At 45.4% G+C, this 26,503-nt stretch overlaps 1 protein-coding gene across 6 annotated transcripts in view; it reads left to right on the top strand.

Moving 5' to 3' along the window:
* The window catches only part of LOC139264489 (cytoplasmic dynein 1 intermediate chain 1), a 532,713-nt gene that overhangs the window by 320,233 nt on the left and 185,977 nt on the right, over positions 1-26,503 (top strand). For all 6 annotated transcript variants that reach the window (XM_070881048.1, XM_070881047.1, XM_070881049.1 and 3 more), the window contains one exon: positions 7,873-7,959. In XM_070881048.1, coding sequence (XP_070737149.1) covers positions 7,873-7,959 — 87 coding nt within the window. The remainder of the gene's footprint in view (positions 1-7,872; positions 7,960-26,503) is intronic.

The raw sequence follows: 26,503 nt of genomic DNA on the forward strand, positions 1-26,503 counted from the left end.
TTTAAGCACTGAATGTTCTCTTAGATTCTTTGGAATTCCCTGAATTTGTGAAAACTGAGGACTACTATAATATTCAATGAGTAATCTATTACTATGAATATTGTTATTGCATAAAAATTCTAGAAAATAATGGAGAAAGTGAGTTTGTTTTCTGGTACATTTACGATACTTTGCTGTTGGCCTTTTCAAAACAGCTAAAAGTCTGTTCTTGCTGCTCAGCCTTCCATTGTAGTCAATGGCAATTGCCAATTTGCTGGCTTGACGCCATTATTCGCGCTGCAGCCACTTAGACTGAAAATTATGGCGTGGTTGTCCTGGTATTGTGATTTATGGACGACACATGACTCTCAGCCTGGGAGGCCAACAAAGGGAACATTAAAGCTGTGGAGGCTCAGCTAGAAGTCTGTAAATTGTTCTAATATTTTATTCCTAAATCTCCCATTTGTGGCAGATTTTTCTTGCCAGCTTTGCCATCCAAAGTCCAGTTAGTGTCCAAAGGCAATTACTTTCCGGGCCCCCCACCTATTTCTACATATAAAGAAGATGAAAACATTGTAATGACTATTGGCTGTGCTTGATTCGCCATTGACCTCACCATGCCATAGATGGATTTACATTCCAGCATATTACAGCGTAAATATAGATCGATATGAGCAGGGAGCTGCAAAGTCGAAATAACACGCCGTTCCAGAAAATTAAGGCCCCTTATTTTTACAGTGGACAGGTTTCAATGCAATTAGCATTTGTTAACCTTTTCAAAAACATAATCGTCAAATATATATCTGATTTTCAGGTGAAAATATCATTCGATTTTAGTAGCTGAGGAACGAACAGAATAGTAATAATTTTCGGAGTCATCAAAGAGGCCTACACATCTGCAAGAAACATGGTTTCCTGTTTTTGTTTTCTTCTACTATCAGATTGTGGTATTTTGGGGTGGATTGTATTAATATTCCCAAATCCTCAATTTGCATTTGTTTCTGACCTCACATTCTTGGTTGCTCTAATGCCTAAAATGCGAAGTTATGAGACTGTGGCCCAAAGTCATTAACCTTTTAGTTCAGCAAAGCATTGTGCCCAGAAGCATGTTGATTAGTGAAGTTGGTGAGAACTGCATATTTAACGAGTTGTTGGGTGATAGGTGACCAGGTTCACAAAGCTTTTCAGACTAATGTTTGCACAGCCTTCAAGCCCCTTCATTTAGAGACCTAGGGTTTGCAGCATAGATGTAGAAAGTCCTTTTTTAAAAAAGTAAGGTACTCTGTAGCAGTCATTACTAAGGCATTTCCGTGTGACAAAAAGAGGCTATTCCTTTAGTTATCACCAATTTATCTGTGATCTGTGGAGTACTACCAGTTTACTGTATGTATAATGTGTTTCTACATTTTCAGTGAAATATAATTATAGTTTCCAACCTGGAATATTAATTCTGCATATATTAATTCTGAATATATTAGAACATATATTTTGTATTGTGAAATTATTTATCAACATTTTACATATAGGAACAGGAGTAGGCTATTCAGCCCCTCAAGCCTGTTCCGCCATTCAATGGCATCATGTTTGATCTGTATCTTAACTCCATCCACCTGTCCTGGCTCCATATCCTTTTATACCCTTGTCTAGTAAAATTCTATTGATCTCAGATTTAGAATTATTAATTGAGTTTCACACTTCTACCATCCTTTGCGTCAAGAGGTATTTCCTAACTTCTCTCCTGAATGGCCTGGCTCTGATTTTAAGATTATGTGCCTTTGTCCTAGATTCCCTCAACAGCGGAAAAAGTTTTTCTCTATCTACCCTGTCAGTTCCTTTCAAAATCCTAAAAACCTCAGTCAGATTACCCCTTAAGCTTCTATATGCCAGGAAATACAAGCTTGGTTTATGTACTCTCTCCTCAAAATCTGACCCTTGGCACCCTGATAACATTCTGGTGAATTTGCGCTGCACTCCTTCAAAGGCCAGTATATCCTTTCTAAGGTGTGGTGCCCAGAAATGTACAGGTGTGGTCAAACCAGGGCCTCGTATAGCTCGAGGTCAGCTTCCCAGTCAAAATAGCGAGGCTCTCTTTGTTCGTAGATGGTGGTTTCTTCTCTCCATCCCAGACGGAGTGCTCGATCCTTGAGTGCGTTAAACAAAGCAAGCAAGTAACCACACGTTAAAAAAGTCCACGAATCTTCCACCCCCTCAATTGGAATTCAGGACTGGAACATCGGGTCCTTCATTGAAACATCTGTGAACTCTTGTGGAAGCAAGTCATCCTCGTTCGAGGGACCGCCTATGATGATGACATATAGCTGCAGCAAAATGTCCTCCCCTTTATATACTAGTCCTCTGGTTATAAAGGCTAAAATTCCATCAGCCATTGTGATTATTTTTTTGTACCTGTATGTAACTCTGCTATTTACGAAAGGAGGGAGAGAGAAAATAGGGAACTACGGACCAGTTAGTCTGACATCAGACGTTGGGAAAATGCTGGAATCCATTATTAAGGAAGTGGTAAAAGGGCAGTTAGAAAATCATCATATGATTTGGCTGAGTCAACATGGTTTTATGAAAGGGCAGTCATGTTTAACAAATTTAGTAGAGCTTGTTGAGTATGTAACCAGCAGGATAGATAGAGGGGAACCAGTTGATGCAGTATATTTGGATTTCCAAAAGGCATTCAATAAGGTGAAACATAAAGTTTCTACAACAACAACTTGTATTTATATAGCGCCTTTAACGTCGTGAAATGTCCCAAGGCGCTTCACAAGAGTATCATGAGATCAAAAATTTGCTAAAGGCTCATGGGGTTGGGAGAAATATATTAGCATGGCTAGAGAATTGGTTAACGGACAGAAAATAAGAGAGTAATGATAAATGGGTCATTTTCTGGTTGGCTAGACTGTAACTAGTGAGGTGCCGCAAGGATCAGTGCTTGGTCCTCCGTTATTTACAATCTATATAAATGACTTAAATGAAGGGACCGAGTGCAATGTATACAAGTTTGCTGGGTGGGAATGTAAGCTGTGAGGAAGATACAAAGAGCCTGGAAAGGGATTCTAAACAGGTTAAGTGAGTGGGCAGTAAGGTGGCAGATGGAGTATATTGTGAGGAAATGTGAGGTTATTCACTTTAGTAGGAAGAATTGAAAAACAGAATCTTTTTAAATGGAAAAACTATTAAATGTTGGTGTTCAGAGAGATTTAGGTATCCTCGTACAGGAAACACAAAGTTAGCTTGCAGGTACAGCAAGCAATTAAGAAGGCTAATGCATGTCGGCCTTTATTGCAACGGGGTTGGCGTACAAGAGTAAGGAAGTCTTACTACAATTGTACAGGGCTTTAATGAGACCATACCTGGAATACTGTGCACATAAATACCTCCGAGGCGGTGCAACAAAGATTCACTAGATTGATCCCTGGGATGAGAGGGTTGTCCTATGAAGAGAGATTGAGTAGATTAGACCTATACTCTCTGGTGTTTAGAAGAATGAGAGGTGATGTCATTGAAATATACAAGATTCTGAGGTGGCTTAACAGGACAGATGCTGAGAGGTTGTTTCCCCTGGCTGGAGAGTCTAGAACTAGAGGGCATAGAATAAGAGGAGGAATTTCTTCACTCGGAGGGTTGTGAATTTTTGGAATTCTCTACCCCAAAGGGCTGTGGATGCTGAGTCATTGAGCATATTGAAGGCTGAGATAGATAATGAAGCAGTCCATGCCTGAATACAGCAACACCTTGATGACATTCAGGCTTGGGCTGATGAGTGGCAAATAGCATTTGCACCAGACAAGTGCCAGGCAATGACTATCTCCAACAAGCAAGAGTCTAACCGCCGCCCCTTGACATTCAACGGCATTACCATCACCGAATCCCCCACCATCAACATCCTGGGGGTCATCATTGACCAGAAAGTTAACTGAACCAGCCACATAAATACTGTGAATACAAGAAAAGGTCAGAGGCTGGGTACTCTGCAGCGAGTGTCTCACCTCCTGACTTCCCAAAGCCTTTCCACCATCTACAAGGCACAAGTCAGAAGTGTGATGGAATACTCTCCACTTGCCTGCATGAGCGCAGCTCTAACAATACTCAAGAAGCTCAACATCATCCAGAACAAAGCAGCCTGCTTGATTGGCACCCCATCTACCACCTTAAACATTCACTCTCTGCACTACCACTGCACCATGGCTGCAGTGTCTACCATCTACAAGATGCACTGCAGCAACTTGCCAAGGCTTCTTCAGCAGCACCTCCCAAACCCGCGACCTGTACCACCTAGAAGGACAAGGGCAGCAGGCGCATGGGAACACCATCACTTCCAAGTCTTCCTCCAAGTCACACACCATCCTGACTTGGAAATTTCTCGCCATTCCTTCATTGTTGCTGGATCAAAATCCTGGAACTCCCTGTAACAGCACTGTGGTAGTACCTTCTCACCACCACCTTGAGGGCAATTGCGGATGGGCAATAAATGCTGGCCTTGCCAGCAATGCTCATATCCCAGGAATTAATTTTTTTTAAATGATAGATTTTTGGATTCCAGCCGAATCGAGGGATATGGGGATTGGGCGGGGAAGTGGCGTTGATCAGCCATGATCTTATTGAATGGTGGAGCAGGCTCGAAGGGCTGTGTGGCCTACTCCTGCTCCTAATTTTTATGTTCTGTTCATATGTTCCGCATAAAGACGAGGAAGACCATTGGAGTAACTTGTTGCATCCATTCAGAAAGAGGTGGCAGCTGCCCCCGTCCCCAGCCCCTCCGCAACAAGGAGGCAGTCATAGGAAATGTACTATGAATACCACATCAGGGTTAGCATTGTGCTGTGGGTTCACAATCAACAGAAACTTGGTTGAACTACCCAAAATCAAATAACGTACAGCACTTTTAGAAATCCCAGGCTGCAAAGATGAAAGTCATATGCTCACTTACTGCTCCAGTCCTTTACTTTAGAAACAGGTGCCATAGAGATCAGCTTGGATACAGTGAGAGAATGGGAAATAGCATTATGGAGAAGATAAAGTATTTTGTGGTGGAGCAGCATAAGTTTAATTTAATGAGGCCACAGAGGTTGGACACCTACCAGGAGGCGAGATTATCACTGGCACTGGAACATCTGACAATGACTTTCCAGGGCTATTGGAAGGAAGGGATTTTGGGACCTTTTTAATTGATATCTTCTCATCTGTTGGACTCCCAAACTCTGGTGCAAAACTGACCAGGTATCTTAAATTGTGTTTGACCAGGATGAAGGGTAGCTTAAAATTCTGGCGCAATAATGTTTTTGTAGCTGTTAATTTCTCCCCTCAGCTGCAGAAAAACTGAAATTCTTGGAATAGAAAAAAATATATAAGCCAGGATACGTTATCATCCTGTTACGAAGCCAGAATAATCTTATTCGGCCAGATTTTGCTGAAAAAAATAATGGCATCTGAATGACAGCAACCTGTAGCGAGGAAGAAATATCCTGTGAATTGTGAATAGCCATAAGTTACTTGCTGATTTACATCACTTGCCATTGGCTTCGTGGAAATGGCAGCTTGCCCTTAACGTCCCGATGATTTTTATGAAGTTGCTGCATTTACACATTAATTGTCCAATAAACTTGCCACAGGAAGTTAAGTCTAGTAATTAATATCATAAATACCCTTTTAATTAAGTGAGAATTGTAAATGACTTCCAGTCAGCCCAGAGCATAAACATTTATAAGCATTGAGTCTCATTCCTTTAGGTTGTGAATTGTTTTAGGAGATTTTAAAAATGTCAAATTTTAAATGTTTGTTTTTTTTTCTTTTCTTTCTGTCTCTATTTTCTCCCTCTCTTTTAATCCAATCTTTCTTTCCCTCTCTATTTCTCTTTCTTTACCTGATTTGAACTTTGATTTTCCCATTTTAATTCACCTTCCCTCCCAGTCCTTTCCCTGTTTATTTCTCAATCCTTTAATCTCGGTGGTTAAGGAGATGCACTGATTCTCCCATTGTTCACCAAGATCCCAAACCGTTCCCTCCGTGACATCCTTCCCATGCAAGCGCAGGAGATACAACAACTGGCCTTTTATCGCCACCCTGGTCACTGTCCAGGGCCCCAATCATTCCCTCCAGGTGAAACAGCGATTTACTTCTTTCAATTTGAAATACTGTATTAGCTGCTCACAATGCAGTCTCTTCTACAGTGGGGAGACCAAATGCAGATTGGGTGATCACTTTTCTAAACACCTCCGTTCAATCTGCAAGCGTGACCCTGAAATTCCAGTCACTTGCCATTTTAATTCTCTGCCCACTCCCACTCTGACCTCTCTGTCCTCAGCCTCCTACACTGTTGCATTGAAGCTCGAGGAACAACACCTCTTTCAATTAAGCACTTTTCAGCCTTCTGGACTCAACATAGAGTTCAACAATTTTAGATCATAACCCACTGCCCCCATTTTTCCGGACAGCCGTTTGGTAATGATTCTGCTGTTCCCATTTACAGCTCCTCTAGACCCATCTATTGTTTCTTTACTTGTCCCATTACCACCACCCTTTGCCTTGAACCATCATCCCTTTAATTACTGCTGCCTTCCCCCCATCACAGACCTTTGCTTTTGTTTTTTTTCCTGCCCCCCTCCCCCCCCAGCCCTTTCTCTCTTCCCTTCCCCTTCCCTGGCTTTGTACTTACTTATAACCTGTTACATCAATAACATATTCCAGTTCTGACGAAAGGTCGCAAACCTGAAACATCTTCTCTGTTTCTTTCTCCACAGATGCTGCCTGACCTGCTGAGTACTTCCAGCATTTTCTGTTTATATTTCAGATTTCCAGCATCTGCACTATTTTGCCTTTTATATCCCAGATATGCTGTTGCCCTCGCTGTGTCGTTATTTTTTTAAAATGTATTTGTTCATGGGATGTGGGCGTCACTGGCAAGGCTGGCATTTATTGCCCATCCCTACTTGCCCTTGAGAAAGGTGGTGGTGAGCCATCTTTTTGAACCGCTGCAGTCCGTGTGGTGATACTTTTTTGTAGCAGTTTGGTACAACTGAGTGGCTTGCTCAGCCATTTTAGATGGCAGTTAAGAGTCAACCACCTTGCTGTGGATCTTGAGTCACATATAGGCCAGACCAGGTAAGGACGGCAGATTTCCTTCCCTAAAGGACATTAGTGAACCAGATGAGCTTTTACGACAACCCAGTAGTTTCATAGTCACCATTACTGATTGTAGCTTTAATTATTATTTATCTGCTCGCACTTCCAGCAACTTTGTGGGCAAAAGTTTTAAAACCTAAATGTGCATGAAGAAGTCTAACTAATAGAGCATGCTGCAAAATACCCGACTTCAGCTAAACCTGGCGCATTGTTTCACTGACCATCAGTTGGGTCAATTGGAAAAGATTAAACTATTTAGAAATATGGGCGTTAGAGGCTTTTGCTTGCCACTACAAGAAAATTGGGTTAGTTAGTAATGGTGTAAGCTTTGAAAATATTGAAAGCATTTTTGCCCAATTTTGTTTTCATTAGCTGATGGTGTACAAAATATGACTTTGAATTTTTCAGCATTTTCAGTATCTTCCATATTTTTCTCTCACTCCAGACCTCACCACTGTGCAAAATAATTCAAATCGAATTTCATTTTTACAATATACTGCCCTCCCAGTAGATAAGTCTCAAGTTTTCATGAGCTAAAACTGGACTGCCTAGATTTAATGGATCTAAGTTCTATGTCCACTTTTTAAGCTTGTGTTCTGGAGTCATTACGCGCCAACTGCATTTAGGTTGTCAACCTTCATCTTCTGCTACATGGCATCACCTGTAGACTGTTGTCCTTGTATGAAAATGCAGAAAATTTAACAGCTAAAATAGGTTTACATGAACAGACCGAACTCAGATTTTCTTCCCCTTCACTTGCAGAAGATGAAGACGACGAAATTCCTGATCTGAATCTGGGAACTGAATTTGAGCTGGAAAACCAAGATCCAAAACCTGAAACTAAAGAAGGTAGGTCATTATCATTATTTTAATTTTTGTGGAATCCATTTGAACCTATGTGGATTGATATGTTCTGCATGCCAAACCATGTTTAATGTTGAATTTATTTTGTACAACAAAGTTTTTGCCAATTGATCAAGAATTGATTTTGGGGTTGGGTTGCCAATGATGGGTTCATCATTATGTAATGTAGTTGTTCTTTGATGTTTTTAACTTCTCGCCCTTTTCAAGTCAGAGCTGGCTCGGCAGTTACCACTGAAATTATATAAATTGCTAAAATTCTTGAGTATAAGGGTTTATGGCATCACTGTTATTGACTGAATAATATTGGCAATATTACACAGTTTTATATGCTTAAAACATGCACAAACTCAATTGGGAAAAAAAGTGTGTTTTAAATTTAAGACTGGGGGGATAGTTTTGAGCCATTTTGTGCTGAAAATTTCAGTAAAATTATTAATAGTAAGAATTGAACTTCTGCTCACCAGCCCTGATCTTCCTCCTGACTTCACCGCGGTGCCAAATCATTATAATTGAATTTCATTTCAGCAATATACTTCCCTCCCAACAGAAGTTAAACTTTTCATAAGATGTAACTGGATTTTGTCAGAATTAAACCAAGTTCTAGATTAGATTTTTTAAAATTCAATCTGGGGATGTGGGTGTCGCTGGCAAAGCCGGCATTTATTGCCCATCACTACTTGCCCTGAGGAGTTGGTGATGAGCTGCTTTTGACGGTTTGATACAACTGCTAGGCCATTTCCGAGGGCAGTTAAAAGTTAACCATATTGATGTAGGTCTGGTATTACGTGTAGGCCAGATCAGGTAAGGCCGACAGGTTTTCTTCCCTAAGGATATTAGTGAACCAGTCATTTTTATTTGCAACAACAGCTTCATGCTCACTTCTACTGATACCAGCTTTTTATTTTCAGATTTAAAAAAACAATTCAAATTCTCAAACTTGAACTCGTGTTCAGGATATTACTAGTACAGTAACATAACCACTACACTATGATACCCATAGTGTCAATTCATTTGTCGTCTGTATTTAGGTAACATTTACATGTAACAATAAAATTGCTTACCACTTTAAAAGACATTTTATTCCTGTTTATTTTGTATATTGGGGTATTTAAATTATATATTGGATACATTTCAAATTGAAATTAATTTATTATTTGGGTTTTATAGTTCTTAAGTTTTAGATGGCCTTGCTTAAAAATAACATTTTTGTTAATTGCAGGCATCTGAGAATTGTACATGTTTGAGTGCACTAGCGTTTGGTAGACTTGGAGTCTTAATAGTCCTCTGTTCTGGTGAATTTTATTCATTCTAAAAATTGGTGCTCGATTAGTAGACATGTGCAAAAAAGTCTGCCGTTGTGATGATGGGTGCCTGAATATTCATATTCACAGCATGTTAATATTGGGGTCATGATGATAGTGTGATCTTAAGGACAAAGTGCTCAAGTGTCAACATTTCTGGAAAAGTTTACAATCATTACCTAAATTTCAAAATTATTCTATCTGTGTTTAAGATAAAATTACAATATATAGAAATATGCTGATAACATTGATTTAAAGGTGGAGTGGCGAAAGAGTAAACATTTTCAGGTAAAACTCTATTCTGAAGAAATCAATGGTCACATGTTTTATCATGGTTTCGGATTAACATTATGCAGCACAATCATCTCCTCCTACAAAGTGCTACTGTGATCTGTGCTAGAAAACAAATCTGTTAAAAACCAGTTTGAGTTCAGGTCTCTACACTATCAGTCATCTGTAGTAACACTTTCTGACTGGAGGGGGCACTGCTTGCACTGTGTGATGATAGTATCAACATTATACTTACGAATTAGCCTGAGCAATTGATTGTATTTCTGTTATGAAAGAACCACACAACCACAGACAGCAATCAGATCACACCATGAGAGCCAAAGAATAAAGTTAACAGTGGCAGCTTCGTCATTTGACCACATTATGATCAAATTCTAGTGGTAAACAAATCATTTTCAACAGAAATTGAAATACATACTCATGCAATGGCTGGGTTAACTAAGGTTGTTTGAATATAGTCTTTTTGACAGGGAGAAATTTGAGTAAAGGCTCTTATATACATAAGAACATAAGAAATAGGAGCAGGAGTAGGCCACCTGGCCCCTTGAGCCTGATCTGCCATTTAATAATCATGGCTGATCTGATCATGGACTCAGCTCTACTTCCCTGCCAGCTCCCCATAACCCTTTATTCCCTTATCACTCAAATATCTGTCTATCTCCGTCTTAAATATATTCAATGACCCAGCCTCCACAGCTCTCTGGGGCAGAGAATTCCATATCTTCTGTGTTATTGTTCATGGCTAGTCTTATGATAAGGTCTTTTGTACGGAAATGGATCTGTTGTGGCATTGCTTATGGTCAGTGAAAATAATTTGGTTGTGGGAACAGGTTATTTGGTTTGTATGCATTTTAAATTGGATGTGGGAGCAATTTAGTGGCTTGGGAAGTGGATTTCTGGAGTAATGAATATTGGTAAGGGAAAATATTGAGGTTCTTAGGAAATAGTTGATACTTGGGATCAAATACTGAAGGAGGAGTGAGGCACCAAGTCCCGCTCACCTATCACCCCTGTGCTCTCTGACCTACATTGGCTCCCGGTTAAGCAACACTTCGATTTCAAAATTCTCATCTGTTCAGAATAATTCCACGAGACAGTATTGTAAGCTCAAACTGTTGTGACCTTGGTCTCTTTAATGTGACTCCAAAGTGAGGAAGCAGCATGGTAGATTACCTTTTAGACCTGCTTGCCCAGGGTGCACAGGTGATCCTTAGGTCTCCCACAGGTGTGCCCCCTGGTGGCAAGTCTTACATATTGGTGAGGTTTACAGCCATACATAACATCACTGCCGTCGCCCTCCCCAAAGTCTTATGTACAAGTTATTTACAAGTTGAGGCAATCTGGCGCTCTGCGTTCCTGGATCGATGGCCTGAGTTGAAGTCCTGGCATGGGTGAGTTGGTTGGATCATTGCTGCGCGGCTGGTCTGATCGGACTGTCGGGCATGGTGGGTTCTGTTGTGTATGGAGAAAGAGTCAGACTGAACACTGTAAAGTAAAGTGTGACCTTAGTCTTTTATTGCAGGTTTCCAGAGTGCCTCTCCAACCTGTGAAACCTTCTTAAATACCTGGGATCCCTTGGGACTCCGGGGAATGAGCCCTCCAGTGGCTGTACAGAGTAAATACAGGTCCACATATATAATATTCCATCCCAAAGTCAATAATGTAACTATTTACAATGTGAGTTGATCTGGGGCCCTTCTTGCCCTGGTTGATCGTCTCGATGTGAAAACTGGTGTTGTTGAATCATTTCTTAGGCCCTCGCTGGGCTGCTGTGCAGCTGTCCTTGCTGGACTGGCTGGTGTGTTGGGCCCTGCAGGGCTGATGTGGATGATGGGTTCTGCTTCGTGGTCAACCGTGGTGTCGGTTGCCACTGGTGTGTGTGTTGGGGGATCAAAAAAGGCAGGGTCCAAGGTGGGTTGCTCAGGGTAGTCCGTGAATCTGAGTTTGATTTGGTCCAAGTGTTTCCGGTGAATGAGTCCATTTGAAAGTTTGACCCGAAACACCCTGCTCCCCTCTTTGGCCACGATAGTGCCGGGAAGCCACTTGGGACCTTGTTCATAATTTAATATGAATACAGGATCATTGACTTCAATCTCGCGTGACACATTTGCGCTATCATGGTATGCACTTTGTTGAAGCCGCCTGCTTTCTACCTGTTCATGTAGATCAGGGTGAACTAACAAGAGCCTTGTCTTAAGTGCTCTTTTCATGAGCAGTTCAGCAGGTGGGATCCCAGTGAATGATTGTGGTCTCGTGCGGTAGCTGAGCAGGACTCGGGATAGGCGAGTCTGCAGTGAGCCTTCAGTTACCCTCTTCAATGATTGATGGTTTGCACTGCTCTCTCTGCCTGACCATTGGACGCTGGTTTAAACGGGGCAGATGTGACATGTTTGATCTCGTTACGGGTCCTGAATTCTTTGAACTCAGCAGTGGTAAAACATGGCCCGTTGTCACTCACCACGACATCGGGTAAGCCGTGTGTGGCAAACATGGCCCGCAGGCTTTCAGTGGTGGCAGCGGACGTGCTAGTCGACATTATCTCACATACAATCCACTTGGAGCACGCGTCTACAACCACAAGGAACATTTTATCCAAGAACGGGCCTGCATAGTCGACGTGTACCCTAGACCACAGTTTGGAGGACCAAGATCATAAACTTAGCGGCGCCTCCCTAGGTATATTGCTTAACTGCGAGCATGTATTACATCTGTGAACGCAGGACTCTAAGTCTGCATCGATACTGGGCCACCATACGTGGGATCTGGCTATCGCTTTCATCATTATGAAGCCTGGGTGGATACTGTGGAGGTCATTGATGAAGATGTCTCTGCACTTCTTGGAGACCACTACTCGATTGCCCCACAGAAGGCAGTCTGCCTGTATAGACATTTCATCTTTGCGCCGCTGGAACGGCTTTATCTCTTCCTGCATTTCCACTGGGACACTGGACCAGCTCCCGTGAAGCACACAGCTTTTGACTAGAAACATAGAAAATAGGTGCAGGGGTAGGCCATTCAGCCCTTTGAGCCTGCACCGCCATTCAATAAGATCATGGCTGATCATTCCTTCAATACCCCTTTCCTGCTTTCTCTCCATACCCCTTGATCTCTTTTGCCGTAAGGACCATATCTAACTCCCTCTTGAATATATCAAATGAACTGGCATCAGCAATTCTCTGCGGCAGGGAATTCCACAGGTTAACAACACTCTGACTGAAGAAGTCTCTCCTCATCTCAGTCCTAAATGGCCTACCCCTTATCCTAAGACTGTGTCCCCTGGTTCTGGATTTCCCCAACATCGGGAACATTCTTCCCTCATCTAACCTGTCCAGTCCCATCAGAATTTTATACGTTTCTATGAGATCCCCTCTCATCCTTCGAAACTCCAGTGAATAAAGGCCCAGTTGGTCCAGTCTTTCCTCATATGTCAGTCCAGCCATCCCTGGAATCAGTCTGGTGAACCTTCGCTGCACTCCCTCAATAGCAAGAACGTCCTTCCTCAGATTGGGAGACCAAAACTGAACACAGTATTCCAGGTGAGGCCTCACCAAGGCTCTGTACAACTGCAGTAAGACCTCCCTGCTCCTATACTCAAATCCCCTAGCTATGAAGGCCAACATACCATTTGCCGCCTTCACCGCCTGCTGTACCTGTATGCCAACTTTCAATGACTGATGAACCATGACACCCAGGTCTCGTTGCACCTCCCCTTTTCCTAATCTGCCGCCATTCAGATAATATTCTGCCTTCATGTTTTTGCCCCCAAAATGGATAACCTCACATTTATGCACATTATACTGCATCTGCCATGCATTTGCCCACTCACCTAACCTGTTCAAGACACCCTGCAGCCTCTTAGCGTCCTCCTCACAGCTCACACCACCACCCAGTTTAGTGTCATCTGCAAACTTGGAGATATTACACTCAATTCCTTCATCTAAATCGTTAATGTATATTGTAAAGAGCTGGGGTCCCAGCACTGAGCCATACGGCACTCCACTAGTCACTGCCTGCCATTCTGAAAAGGACCCGTTTATCCCATCCCTCTGCTTCCTGTCTGCCAACCAGTTCTCTATCCACGTCAGTATATTACCCCCAATACCATGTGCTTTGATTTTGCACACCAATCTCTTGTGCGGGGCCTTGTCAAAAGCCTTTTGAAAGTCCAAATACACCACATCCACTGGTGTTCTCCCTTGTCCATTCTACTAGTTACATCCTCAAAAAATTCCAGAAGATTTGTCAAGCATGATTTCCCCTTCATAAATCCATGCTGACTTGGACCGATCCTGTCACTACTTTCAAATGCGCTGCTATTTCATCCTTAATAATTGATTCCAACATTTTCCACACAACTGATGTCAGGCTAGCCGGTGTATAATTACCCGCTTTCTCTCTCCCTCCCTTTTTAAAAAGTGGTGTTACATTAGCTACACCCTCCAGTCCATAGGAACTGATCCAGAGTCAATAGACTGTTGGAAAATGATCACCAATGCATCCACTATTTCTCGGGCCACTTCCTTAAGTACTCTGGGATGCAGACTATCAGGCCCCGGGGATTTATCGGCCTTCAATCCCATCAATTTCCCCAACGCAATTTCCCGCCAAAAAGGATATCCTTTAGTTCCTCCTTCTCACTAGACACTTGGTCCCCTAGTCCTTCCAGAAAGTTATTTGTATCTTCCTTCGTGAAGACAGAACCAAAGTATTTGTTCAATTGGTCTGCCATTTCTTTGTTCCTCATTATAAATTCACCTGAATCTGACTGCAAGGGATCTATGTTTGTCTTCACTAATCTTTATCTCTTCACATATCTATAGAAGCTTTTGCAGTCAGTTTTTATGTTCCCAGCAAGCTTCTTCTCGTACTCTATTTTCCCCCTCTTAATTAAACCCTTCGTCTTCTCTGCTGAATTCTAAATTTCTCCCAGTCCTCAGGTTTGCTGCTTTTTCTGGTCAATTTATATGCCTCTTCCTTGGATTTAACACTATCCTTAATTTCCCTTGTTAGCCACGGTTGAGCCACCTTCCCCGTTTTATTTTTACTCCAGACATGGATGTACAATTGTTGAAGTTCGTCCATGTGATCTTTAAATGTTTGCCATTGCCTATCCACCATCAACCCTTTAAGTATTATTTGCCAGTCTATTCTAGAAAATCACGCCTCAAACCATCGAAGTTACCTTTCCTTAAGTTCAGGACCCTAGTTTCTGAATTAACTTTGTCATTCTCCATCCTAATAAAGAATTCTACCATATTATGGTCACTCTTCCCCAAGGTGTCTCGCACAACAAGATTGCTAATTAGTCCTTTCTCATTACACATCACCCAGTCTAGGATGGCCAGCTCCCTAGTTGGTTCCTCGACATATTGGTCGAGACAATCATCTCTAATACACTCCAGGAAATCCTCCTCCACCGCATTGCTACCACTTTGGTTAGCCCAATCAATATGTAGATTAAAGTCACTCATGATAACTGCTGTACCTTTATTGCATCCATCCCTAATTTCCTGTTTGATGTTGTCCCCAACCTTACTACTACTGTTTGGTGGTCTGTCCACAACTCCCACTAGCGTTTTCTGCTCCTTGGTATTCTGCAGCTCCACCCACACCGATTCCACATCATCCAAGGTAATGTCCTTTCTTATTATTGCATTAATTTCCTCTTTAACCAGCAGTGCCACCCCGCCTCCTTTTCTTTTCTGTCTATCCTTCCTAAATGTTGAATACCCCTGGATGTTGAGTTCCCAGCCTTGGTCACCCTGGAGCCATGTCTCCGTGATGCCAATTACATCATACCCGTTAACTGCTGTCTGCGCAGTTAATTCGTCCACCTTGTTCCGAATGCTCCCCACATTGAGGCACAGAGCCTTCAGGCTTGTCTTTCTAACACACTTGGCCCCATTAGAATGTTGCTGTAATGTGGCCCTTTTTGCTTTTTGCCTTAGGTTTCTCTGCCCTCCACTTTTACTTTTCTTCCTTCTCTCTTTTTGTTCTGCCCCCATTCCTCCAGTTCCTGCGTCATGTAGGCTTAAGTCAGACCCTGCTTTGTGAACGTTTTTCCTCCCACCAGCGTTGCGAAGAGGTCGTCGGCTTTTGGTAGTGGGTATTGGTCCCACAGGGAGAAACGATTGATAGTTACTTTGTAATCGCCAAAGATTTTGACCGTGCTGTCTCCCTTGAGGGCTGGGACAATAGGACTGGCCCAGTCGCTGAACTCGATCGGTGAAATGATGCCCTCTTGTTGCAGCCGGTCTAGCTTGATCTCTACCCTTTCTCTCATCATGTATGGTACTGCTCTTGCCTTGTGATGGATGGGTCGCGCCTCCGGAATTAGGTGGATTTGCACTTTTGCTCCTTGGAATTTCCCAATGCCTGGTTCGAACAGCAAAGGAAATTTGTTTAAGACCTGGGCACACGAAGTGTCGTCCGCAGGCGATAGCGGTCAGACGTCATCCCAGTTCCAGCGTATATTTCCCAGCCTGCTCCTGTTGAGCAGCATGGGACCGTCGCCTGGTACCACCCAGAGTGGTAGCTTGTGCACCGCTCCATCGTAGGAGACCTTTACGGTAGCACTGCCAATTACAGGAATCAGTTCTTTAGCGTAAGTTCTTAGTCTCGTGCGAATTGGAGTTCAGACAGGCCTTGAGGCCTTGTTGCAACACAACCTTTCGAAAGTCTTTTTGCCCATGCTGGACTGGCTCGCGCCCGTGTCCAGCTCCATTGACACCGGGAGTCCATTTAGTTCAACATTCAGCATTATCGGGGGACACTGCGCGGTGAATGTGTGCACCCCATGTACCTCTGCTCTGGTTCATAGTGATCCTCCGTGGATCTGTCCTCCTCTGCAACATGATGGTTTGCAGGTTGAACAGGCTTCGCAGCTCGCCTGCACACTCGTGAGAAGTAGAGAGAAATAGAAAGGTGATGTCACAGCCAAGGGGGTAAGTGATTGGCTGGTGATTGGTGAGTAGTTTTTCTTTTTTCTCTTTATCAGTGAGTAACGTTTAGCACTGTTGTTGCCAATTTAAGTGTATCTAAGGGTTAAGTCATGGCAGGAGAGGTCGAACACGTGTTATGCTCCTCCTGTACTAAGTGGGAAATCAGGGACGCCTCCGGTGTCCCTGACGACTATGTGTGCGGGAGGTGTATCCACCTCCAGCTCCTGATGGACCACGTTGCAGAATTGGAGCTGAAGGTGGATTCACTCTCGAGCATCCACGATGCTGAGAATGACGTGAATAGCACGTTTAGTGAGTTGGTCTTACCGCAGGTAAAGGGTCCACAGCCAGATAGGGAATGGAAGACCAACGGGAAGAGCAGTGCAAGGAAGGTAGTGCAGGGATCCCCTGCGATCATCCCCCTGCAAAACAGATGCACCGCTTTGAGGACTGTTGAGGGGGATGACTCATCAGGGGGGAGCAGCAGCAGCCAAGTTCATGGCACCGTGGCTGGCTCTGCTGCACAGGAGAACAGGAAAAAGAGTGGGAGAGTAATAGTGATAGGGGATTAAATTATAAGGGGACTAGATAGGCGTTTCTGCGGCCGCAACCGAGACTCCAGGATGGTATGTTGCCTCCCTGGTGCAAGGGTCAAGGATGTCTCGGAGCGGGTGCAGGACATTCTGAAAAGGGAGGGTGAACAGCCAGTTGTCGTGGTGCACATTGGTACCAACGATATAGGTAAAAAACCGGATGAGGTCCTACGAGACGAAGTTAAGGAGCTAGGAGCTAAATTTAAAAAGTAGGACCTCAAAAGTAGTAATCTCGGGATTGCTACCAGTGCCACGTGCTAGTCAGAGTAGGAATCGCAGGATAGCGTAGATGAATACGTGGCTTGAGCAGTGGTGCAGCAGGGAGGGATTCAAATTCCTGGGGCATTGGAACCGGTTATAGGGGAAGTGGGACCAGTACAAACCGGACGGTCTGCACTTAGGCAGGACTGGAACCAATGTCCTAGGAGGAGTGTTTGCTAGTGCTGTTGGGGAGGAGTTAAACTAATATGGTAGGGGGATAGGAACCAATGCAGGGAGACAGAGTGAAACAAAATGGAGACAGAAGCAAAAGACAGAAAGGAAATGAATAAAAGTGGAGGACAGAGAAACCCAAGGCAAAGAAGAAAAAGGGCCACTTTGCAGCAACATTCTAAAGGGTCTAAGTGTATTAAAAAGGCAAGACTGAAGGCTCTGTGCCTCAATGCGAGGAGTATTCGGAATAAGGTGGACGAATTAACTGTGCAGATAGCAGTTAACGGATACGATGTGGTTGGCATCTCGAAGACATGGCTCCAGGGTGACCAAGGCTGGGAACTCAACATCCAAGGGTATTCAACATTTAGAAAGGATAGACAGAAAGGAAAAGGAGGTGGGGTGGCGTTACTGGTGAAAGAGGAAATTAATGCAATTGTAAGGAAAGACATTGGATGGTGTGGAATCGGTATGGGTGGAGCTACGGAATACCAAGGGGAAGGGGCAGAAAACGCTAGTGGGAGTTGCGTACAGACCTCCAAACAGTAGTAGTGATGTTGGGGAGGGCATCAAACAGGAAATTAGGGGTGCATGCAATAAAGGTGCAGCAGTTATCATGGGTGACTTTAATATGCATATAGATTGGACTAACCAAACTGGAAACAGTACGGTGGAGGAGGATTTCCTGGAGTGCATAAGGGATGGTTTTCTAGCCCAATATGTCGAGGAACCAACTCGGGGGGAGGCCATCTTAGACTGGGTGTTGTGTAATGAGAGAGGATTAATTAACAATCTCATTGTGCGAGGCCCCTTGGGGAAGAGTAACCATAATATGGTGGAATTCTACATTAGGATGGAGAATGAAACGGTTAATTCAGAGACCATGGTCCAGAACTTAAAGAAGGGTAACTTTGAAGGTATGAGGTGTGAATTGGCTAGGATAGATTGGCGAATGATACTTAAGGGGTTGACTGTGGATGGGCAATGGCAGACATTTAGAGACCACATGGATGAACGACAACAATTGTACATCCCTGTCTGGCGTAAAAATAAAAAAGGGAAGGTGGCTCAACCGTGGCTATCAAGGGAAATCAGGGACAGTATTAAAGCCAAGGAAATGGCATACAAATTGGCCAGAAATAGCAGCGAACCCGGGGATTGGGCGAAATTTAGAACTCGGCAAAGGAGGACAAAGGGTTTGATTAGGGCAGGGAAAATAGAGTACAAGAGGAAGCTTGCAGGGAACATTAAAACGGACTGCAAAAACTTCTATAGATATGTAAAGAGAAAAAGGTTAGTATAGACAAACGTAGGTTTCCTGCAGTCAGAATCAGAGGAAGTCATAACGGGGAACAAAGAAATGGCCGATCAATTGAACAAGTACTTTGGTTCGGTATTCACTAAGGAGGACACAAACAACCTTCCGGATATAAAAGGGGTCAGAAGGTCTAGTGAGAAGGAGGAATTGAGGGAAATCCTTATTAGTCGGGAAATTGTGTTGGGAAAATTGATGGGATTGAAGGCCGATAAATCCCCAGGGCCTGATGGTCTGCATCCCAGAGTACTTAAGGAGATGGCCTTGGAAATAGCGGATGCATTGACAGTCATTTTCCAACATTCCATAGACTCGGGATCAGTTCCTATGGAGTAGAGGGTAGCCAATGTAACCCTGCTTTTTAAAAAAAGGAGGGAAAGTGAAAAGAGGGAATTATAGAACAGTCAACCTGACATCGGTAGTGGGTAAAATGATGGAATCAATTATTAAGGATGTCATCGCAGCGCATTTGGAAAGAGGTCCCATGATAGGTCCAAGTCAGCATGGATTTGTGAAAGGGAAATCATGTTTGACAAATCTGGAACTTTTTGAGGATGTTTCCAGTAGAGTGGACAAGGGAGAACCAGTTAATGTGTGGTGTATTTGGACTTCCAGAAGGCTTTCGACAAGGTCCCACGCAAGAGGTTAGTGTGCAAAGTTAAAGCACATGGTATTGGAAGTAGTGTGCTGACGTGGATTGAGAACTGGTTGTCAGACAGGAAGGAAAGATTAGGAGTAAATGGGTACTTTTTAGAATGGCAGGCAGTGACTAGTTGGGTACCGCAAGGTTTTATGCTGGGGCCCCAGCTGTTTACATTGTACATTAATGATGTAGACGAGGAGATTAAATGTAGTATCTCCAAATTTGCGGATGACACTAAGTTGGGTGGCAGTGTGAGCTGCGAGGAGGATGCTATGAGACTGCAGAGTGACTTGGATAGGTTAGGTGAGTGGGCAAATGCATGGCAGATGAAGTACAATGTGGATAAATGTGAGGTTATCCACTTTGGTGGTAAAAATAGAGAGACAGACTATTATCTGAATGGTGACAGATTAGGAAAAGGGGAGGTGCAACGAGACCTGGGTGTCATGGTACATCAGTCATTGAAGGTTGGCATGCAGGTGCAGCAGGCGGTTAAGAAAGCAAATGGCATGTTGGCCTTCATAGTGAGTGGATTTGAGTACAGGGGCAGGGAGGTGTTACTACAGTTGTACAGGGCCTTGGTGAGACCACACCTGGAGTATTGTGTACAGTTTTGGTCTCCTAACTTGAGGAAGGACATTCTTGCTATTGAGGGAGTGCAGCGAAGGTTCACCAGACTGATTCCCGGGATGGCGGGACTGACATATCAAGAAAGACTGGATCAACTGGGTTTGTATTCACTGGAGTTCAGAAGAATGAGAGGGGACCTCATAGAAACGTTCAAAATTCTGACGGGGTTAGACAGGTTAGATGCAGGAAGAATATTCCCAATGTTGGGGAAGTCCAGAACCAGGAGTCACAGTCTAAGGATAAGGGATAAGCCATTTAGGACCGAGATGAGGAGAAACCTCTTCACCCAGAGAGTGGTGAACCTGTGGAATTCTCTACCACAGAAAGTTGTTGATGCCAATTCACTAAATATATTCAAAAAGGAGTTAGATGTAGTCCTTACGACTAGTGGGATCAAGGGGTATGGCGAGAAAGCAAGAATTGGGTACTGAAGTTCCATGGTCAGCCATGAACCTATTGAATGGCGGTGCAGGCTCGAAGGGCCGAATGGCCTACTCCTGCACCTATTTTCTATGTTTCTATGTTGGAGGTGTCCCATTGTTCCACAGCCCTTGCAGACGTATCCTTTGAATCGGCATGAATGGAAACGATGATCACGCCCGCATCGCCAACATGGTGTTAATGGCCTTGCATTCATCACGCTTTATGGTGGACTCATTCAGCCCAAGTTTCGGCCTCAGTTGCTCCTGATTTTTTGGAGCAACTGGTGTAGAACGGAGTATCTTAGAAATTCAAATTCTCGGCATTTAGTTTGCTCAAGTTCTGGTCAGTTAGAACAGTTTCACTTTGGAACAGAATTTTTTTTTCAAAAGGGGGCGTGTCCAGCCACTTACGCCTGTTTTCAAAGTTTCGGCAGTGAAAACTTACTCCAAACTAACTTAGAATGGAGTAAGTGAAGATTTTTGTACGCTCGAAAAAACCTTGTCTACACTTTAGAAAATCAGGCATAGGGAATGGGAGGGGTGCGGTTTAAAGGGAAGTTTACAAACATTAAACACTTCAGTTTTACAAAAAGAGTCATCATCAATAATAAATGATAAATACATCAATAAATCAATCAATAAATCAATCAAAAAAATTAATTAAAAAAAAATCAATAAATAAAACATTTTCTAGTTACTGACTGCAGCACCGGGAGTCCTCCAACAGCGTGCTGGGACGGCCCCCCGTTTGTCTCTGTTAGTGTCTCTATCTCTCTGTCTGCCTGTGTGTGTCTCTCTCACTCTCTGTCTGTCAGTGTCTGTGTTTCTGACAGCGTGGGGTGGAGGGGAGGGGGAGGGGGTGTGGAGGGAAGGGGGAGGAGGGGTGGGGGAGAGGGGTTGTAGTGGGGGAGAGGGGTTGTAGTGGGGGAGAGGGGGTGTAGTGGGGGAGAGGGTGTGTAGTGGGGGAGAGGGGGAGGGGGGTGACAAGGGAGGGAGGGGGGTTGAGAAGGGAGGGAGTGGAGGTGGGTAAGGAGGGAGGGGAGGGGGAGAGAGGGGAGGGAGGGGGAGAGAAGGGAGAGAGGAGGGAGGAGGGGGGAGAAGGGAGGGAGGAGGGGGGTGAGAGAAGGGAGGGAGGGGAAGGGGGGAAGAGAGAGAGAGAAGGGAGAGCGAGAGAGAAAGAAAGGAGAGGGAGGCTGAACGGGTCGGGCTCAAGACTTTGAGCTTAGACTTACCGGATTGACAGGTAGGTGGCGTCGGGTCCCGGGGGGGTCGGGAGCGCGGATCGGGGGGAGCGCGGGTCGGGGTGGAGATGAGGTGGGGTCGGGGGGAGGGGGGTGCGGAGATCAGTCGGGGGGGGTGGGGGCGGAGATCGGTTGGGGTGGGGGGAGATCGGTCGGGGAACGGGGGGGGAAGGTCAGGATCGGGGGAAGCGGAGGTCGGGTCGGGCTGGGAGGTGCGGGAGTCAAGTCTGGTCGGGTCCGGTCCGGAGGAAGCAGGAGCTGGGCGTAGGAGGCAGCCTTCTGCACGCAGCCCCAGTGAGGCCATTGGGCCAGGGCTAGGGGCTGCGTGCTTCGGCCCCTCCCAACACAGTTTTGGGCGCCTGGAGCTACTGCACATGCGTGCCCACTGTAGCGCGCATGTGCAGAGGTCCCGGCACTGTTTTCAGCGCAGAAACCTAGCTCCGCCCACCACAGCTCGTGCTGCGCCGCGCCGAGCTGCAAACGACCTGCAGGGAGCCGGAGAATCCCTTTTAGGCGCACTTTGTGGCGCGAAAAACGGGCGTCCAGGTCGGGGCTGCGCCATTCTAGGCGCGGCCCAAAACTTGGGTCCTTTGAGACATCCGCGGATGTGTAACTGCAGGTATGTGTGACCTGCCCTGTACGTTACAATTCGAAAACAACATCACTTTGTTCACAGTACTTGTAGCATCACTTGTGTGCTGAGAGATTTGCTTAGTACTGTCACTGGTGGCAATGAACGCCTGGGCTATCGCTCTGGCCTTACTCAAAGTTGGGATCTCTGCAGTCAAAAGCTTGCGAAGTATGGTTTCATGGCCAATGCCAAGTCCGAAAAAGTCTCTGAGCATGTGCTCCAAATGTCCTTCAAATCTGCAATGTCCTGCAAGGCGTCTCAGCTCGGTGATATAAGTCGCCATTTTCTCGCCTTCAGACCTTTTGTAGGTGTAGAACCGGTACCTCTCCATCAGAACGCTTTCTTTCAGGTTCAAATGCTCTCGGACCAGTGTGCACAAATCGTCGTACGATTTCTCCGTGGTTTTCGCTGGAGTGAGCAGATTCTTCATGAGGCCATACGTTGGTGCCCACAGATGGTGAGGAGGATCGCTCTACGTTTGGCAGCGCTCTCTTCCCCATCTAGCTCGTTGGCTACGAAGTATTGGTCGAGTCGCTCCACAAAAGTTTCCAAATCATCTCCCTCCGAAAATTTCTCCAGGATGCCCACTGTTCTTTGCATCTTTGGGTTCGCTATCTGTATCTCGTCGCCAGTTGTTGTGTATGGAGAATGAGTCAGACTGAACACTGAGCTCAAAGTAAAGTGTGGCCGTAGTCTTTTATTGCAGGTCTCCAGAGTGCCTCTCCAACCTGTGAAGCCTTCTTAAATACCTGTGCTCCCAAGGGATTATGGGATCCCTTGGGACTCCGGGGAATGAGCTCTCTGGTGGCTGTACAGAGTAAATACAAGTCCACATATATAACTGGTTCATCCTCGGGGTTGGCAGCGAGGTCGATTGTGTTAGTGGGTCGCTGGGGACCAGGTCCTTTCACAGTGGTTCCTGGTTATCTGTAGTTCGCAGTTTGGTCTGGTCCAAATGCTTTCTGCGTTCGCCCATTACATGGTTTCACAACAAACACTCCATTTCCCTCTTTGGCTAATACAGTGCCAGCAGCCCATTTGGAGTCATGAACATGATCTACATCATTTATCTTGATGTCGCATGGAGGAGTCGTGCAATCATGGTAAATTCTCTTCTGATAGCATATGGAAGACTCGGTTCTGAGTGATTCTGTTCGGTGACTGCATAGCACCCGGGTCTGTAGGGAGTCTACCGTGCCACGTGTGGTGCTTGGCTTTATAAGTTGGGCTGCCCGCTCCGAACTATTGTCACTGACCCTAAGGTCTGGCAAGCCATGGATGGCCGATATGGCCTTGAGACTTTCAGTAGTGGTGGGAGGCCGCATGGTCCCCGTGGATCCTGGGCCATGGTATGGAGGCCCCGGACCACCAACTGTGTGTAGCCTCCCTGCTATTCTTTGCAACGTTTCAGGGTTACTCCATGGCGGGGGCAATCTGATGGGATGAGCATTTCGCCTTTGCGACGGATAAGCTGCAACATCCCATCTGGCGGTTCGCCGTTAACAGGCGATAACGTGGAATCCTGGTTGGTCCAGCTCCTAAACTGGGAAGCCGTTATGGTTGACCCCTCGCTTTCGATGGTGGGCAACGGTAGCCAACTGAGGGCATCAGCTCCGTTCTCAGTGCCTGGCCCATGGCGGATCGTGTTACAGTGCACAGACAGTGTTAGACATATTTGAAAAACAGCATCGATAATAGTGCCTCTGCTCTCCAAAAACTGAGATTGGCAGCTTGTCTGACTCGAGTAAATATTGGGACACTCTTTGGTACGTCTCTTTTGTCCCATGAACGCAGGCTACTGCCTTGGTTAACTTATTGGATACATGTACAACTGGTTGGGGCTCGCCCGCTACACTGGCTTGCTGTACAACACGCCCGACCCCATATGATAATACATCATCAGCTGCGACAGAGCGCTCATATGGGTTACATAGTGCAAATAACTTATTGGAACGTAATGGATTCCTGGCCTTCTCAGCGGCTGCCCCTTTACCTTGTCCCAAGCCTAGTCGTCTTCCTTGCTGGGCAACACATGCCTCTGTTTCGTTGCGGCGACATGCCGTGGTCTGGACGCTCTCTCGTCCCGTGGTCTGGATGCACTTTTTTACGTGTCTGTGATGTTGACTGCCGCGATCTTCCTCCCCAAGGATTTTGCCTCTGGCGTTGGGAAGACGCACTCGGATCGTTTCGGCCCGAGTCCCACTCTGCTTGGTCGACCTGGAGCCTCTCCATCGTCGCAAAGAGATCGTCGGTTTTGGGTGGTGGGTACCGCGCCTGTACCGCTGCTCGGTTGATCTTTCCCTCCTCGTGGTCGTGATGAGCGGCCTGTACCTCGGGGATCTGCAAATGGATTTGCACTTCGATGCCTGGTTCAGCTGAAGGTGGGGGCTTGCTCAGCCTTTGAGCAAGGGAGACGTCGTTTGTCGGAGAAGGTACACAGCGGTCTCCCCAGTTCCATCGAATCTTCCCCATCCACCTTCTTCCAAGCAGTGTTGGCCCATCACCTGAAACAATCCACAGTGGTAAATCGTGCACCGCTCCCTCATGGGATACTCTTATGTCCGCACTACCAATAACTGGTATCAGTTCCTTGGTGTAGGTGCGCAGCTTTGCCTGAATCGGGATCAGCTTGAGCCGTTGTGCTCTATCGCCCCACAGCCTCTCGAATGCCTTCTGGCTCATTATTGATTGACTCGCCTCCGTGTCCATGGTGACTGGAGTGCCGTTGAGTTTAATTTTTAACATTATCGGAGGGCTTTTGGTGGTGAAGGTGTGTATCCCATATACTTCCTCTTCATCCTCGGGTCAAGTTGCCTCTCCTGCTCGTTCAGCGTGATCCTCGCTGGATTGGTTGTCCTCTCCTGACTCTGCCACATGGTGAGTCACAAGTCATTTGCACATTCGCTGGAGGTACTCCATTGTTCCACAACCCTTACACACCTAGTGCTTGAATCGACATTGATGGGCTCTATGACTGCCTCTGCAGCGCCAACATGGTGTTAATGGATACGAATTCATGCCCCACAGCGGTCTCTGAGTCACCCTAGGTCTTGCCTCTGCGGTCGTGTAGGCCCTGCCATGTATATTTCTGCCTGCTGAAAGCATTATTTTATGCACAGTACTTGCCGGTGAGCTTCGATTCTGTGAAGATATCTGTTTCGTGTTGTTACTCGTGGATATGAAAGCCTGGGCTATCGTGATGGCCTTGCTCAGATCTAGGAATTCGGCAGACAACAGTTTGCAAAGAATGACCTTGTGGCCGATTCCAAGCACGAAAAAGTCCCGCAACATTCCCCCCAAAGATCTGGAAAATTTGCGCTGTCCCGCAAGGCGTCTTAGGTCAGCGACAAAGCTCGCCACGTTCTGGCCCTCGGAGCAATGGTACGTGTAAAAGCGATACCTGGCCATTAAGATGCTCTCCTTTGGCTTGAGGTGTTCCCAAACCAGCGTGCACATCTTTGTGTAAGTCTTGTCCGTTGGTTTGTCCGGCGCTCGCAGATTTTTGAGGAGGCCATATATCGAAGACCCACATACAGTGAGGAGAATCACCCTGCGCTTGACCGCCGTCTCAGCCTTGTCCAGTTCGTTGGCCACGAAGTACTGGTCGAGACGCTCAACGAAGGCTTCCCAATCGTCACCCTCAACAAATCTCTCAAGAATACCAACGACAGCCATTACCGCGTGAAAGTTCGTGATCCGTTACTTGTCGCCAATTGTTATGTTCAGAATAACTCCACAAGACTGTATTGAAAGCGCAAACTGTTGTGACCTTGGTCTCTTTAATGTGACTCCAGAGTGAGGAAGCAGCATGGTAGATTACCTTTTATATCTGCTTGTCCAGGGGCGCACAGGGGACCCTTAGGTCTCCCACAAGTGTGCCCCCTGGTGGCAAGTCTTACATATTGGTGAGGTTTACATACATACATAACATCATCCTTATTTTCAAATCCCTCCATGGCCTCACCCTTCCTTATCTCTGTAATCTCTTCCAACCACACAACTTCCCCCCCCCCCCACCCCCGAGGTGTTTACATTCCTAATTCTGCCCTCTTTTGCATCCCTGATTGTAATCGCTCAACAATTGGTGGC

This window comes from Pristiophorus japonicus, chromosome 5 (assembly GCF_044704955.1).
Source record: "Pristiophorus japonicus isolate sPriJap1 chromosome 5, sPriJap1.hap1, whole genome shotgun sequence".
NCBI lineage: Eukaryota > Metazoa > Chordata > Chondrichthyes > Pristiophoridae > Pristiophorus > Pristiophorus japonicus.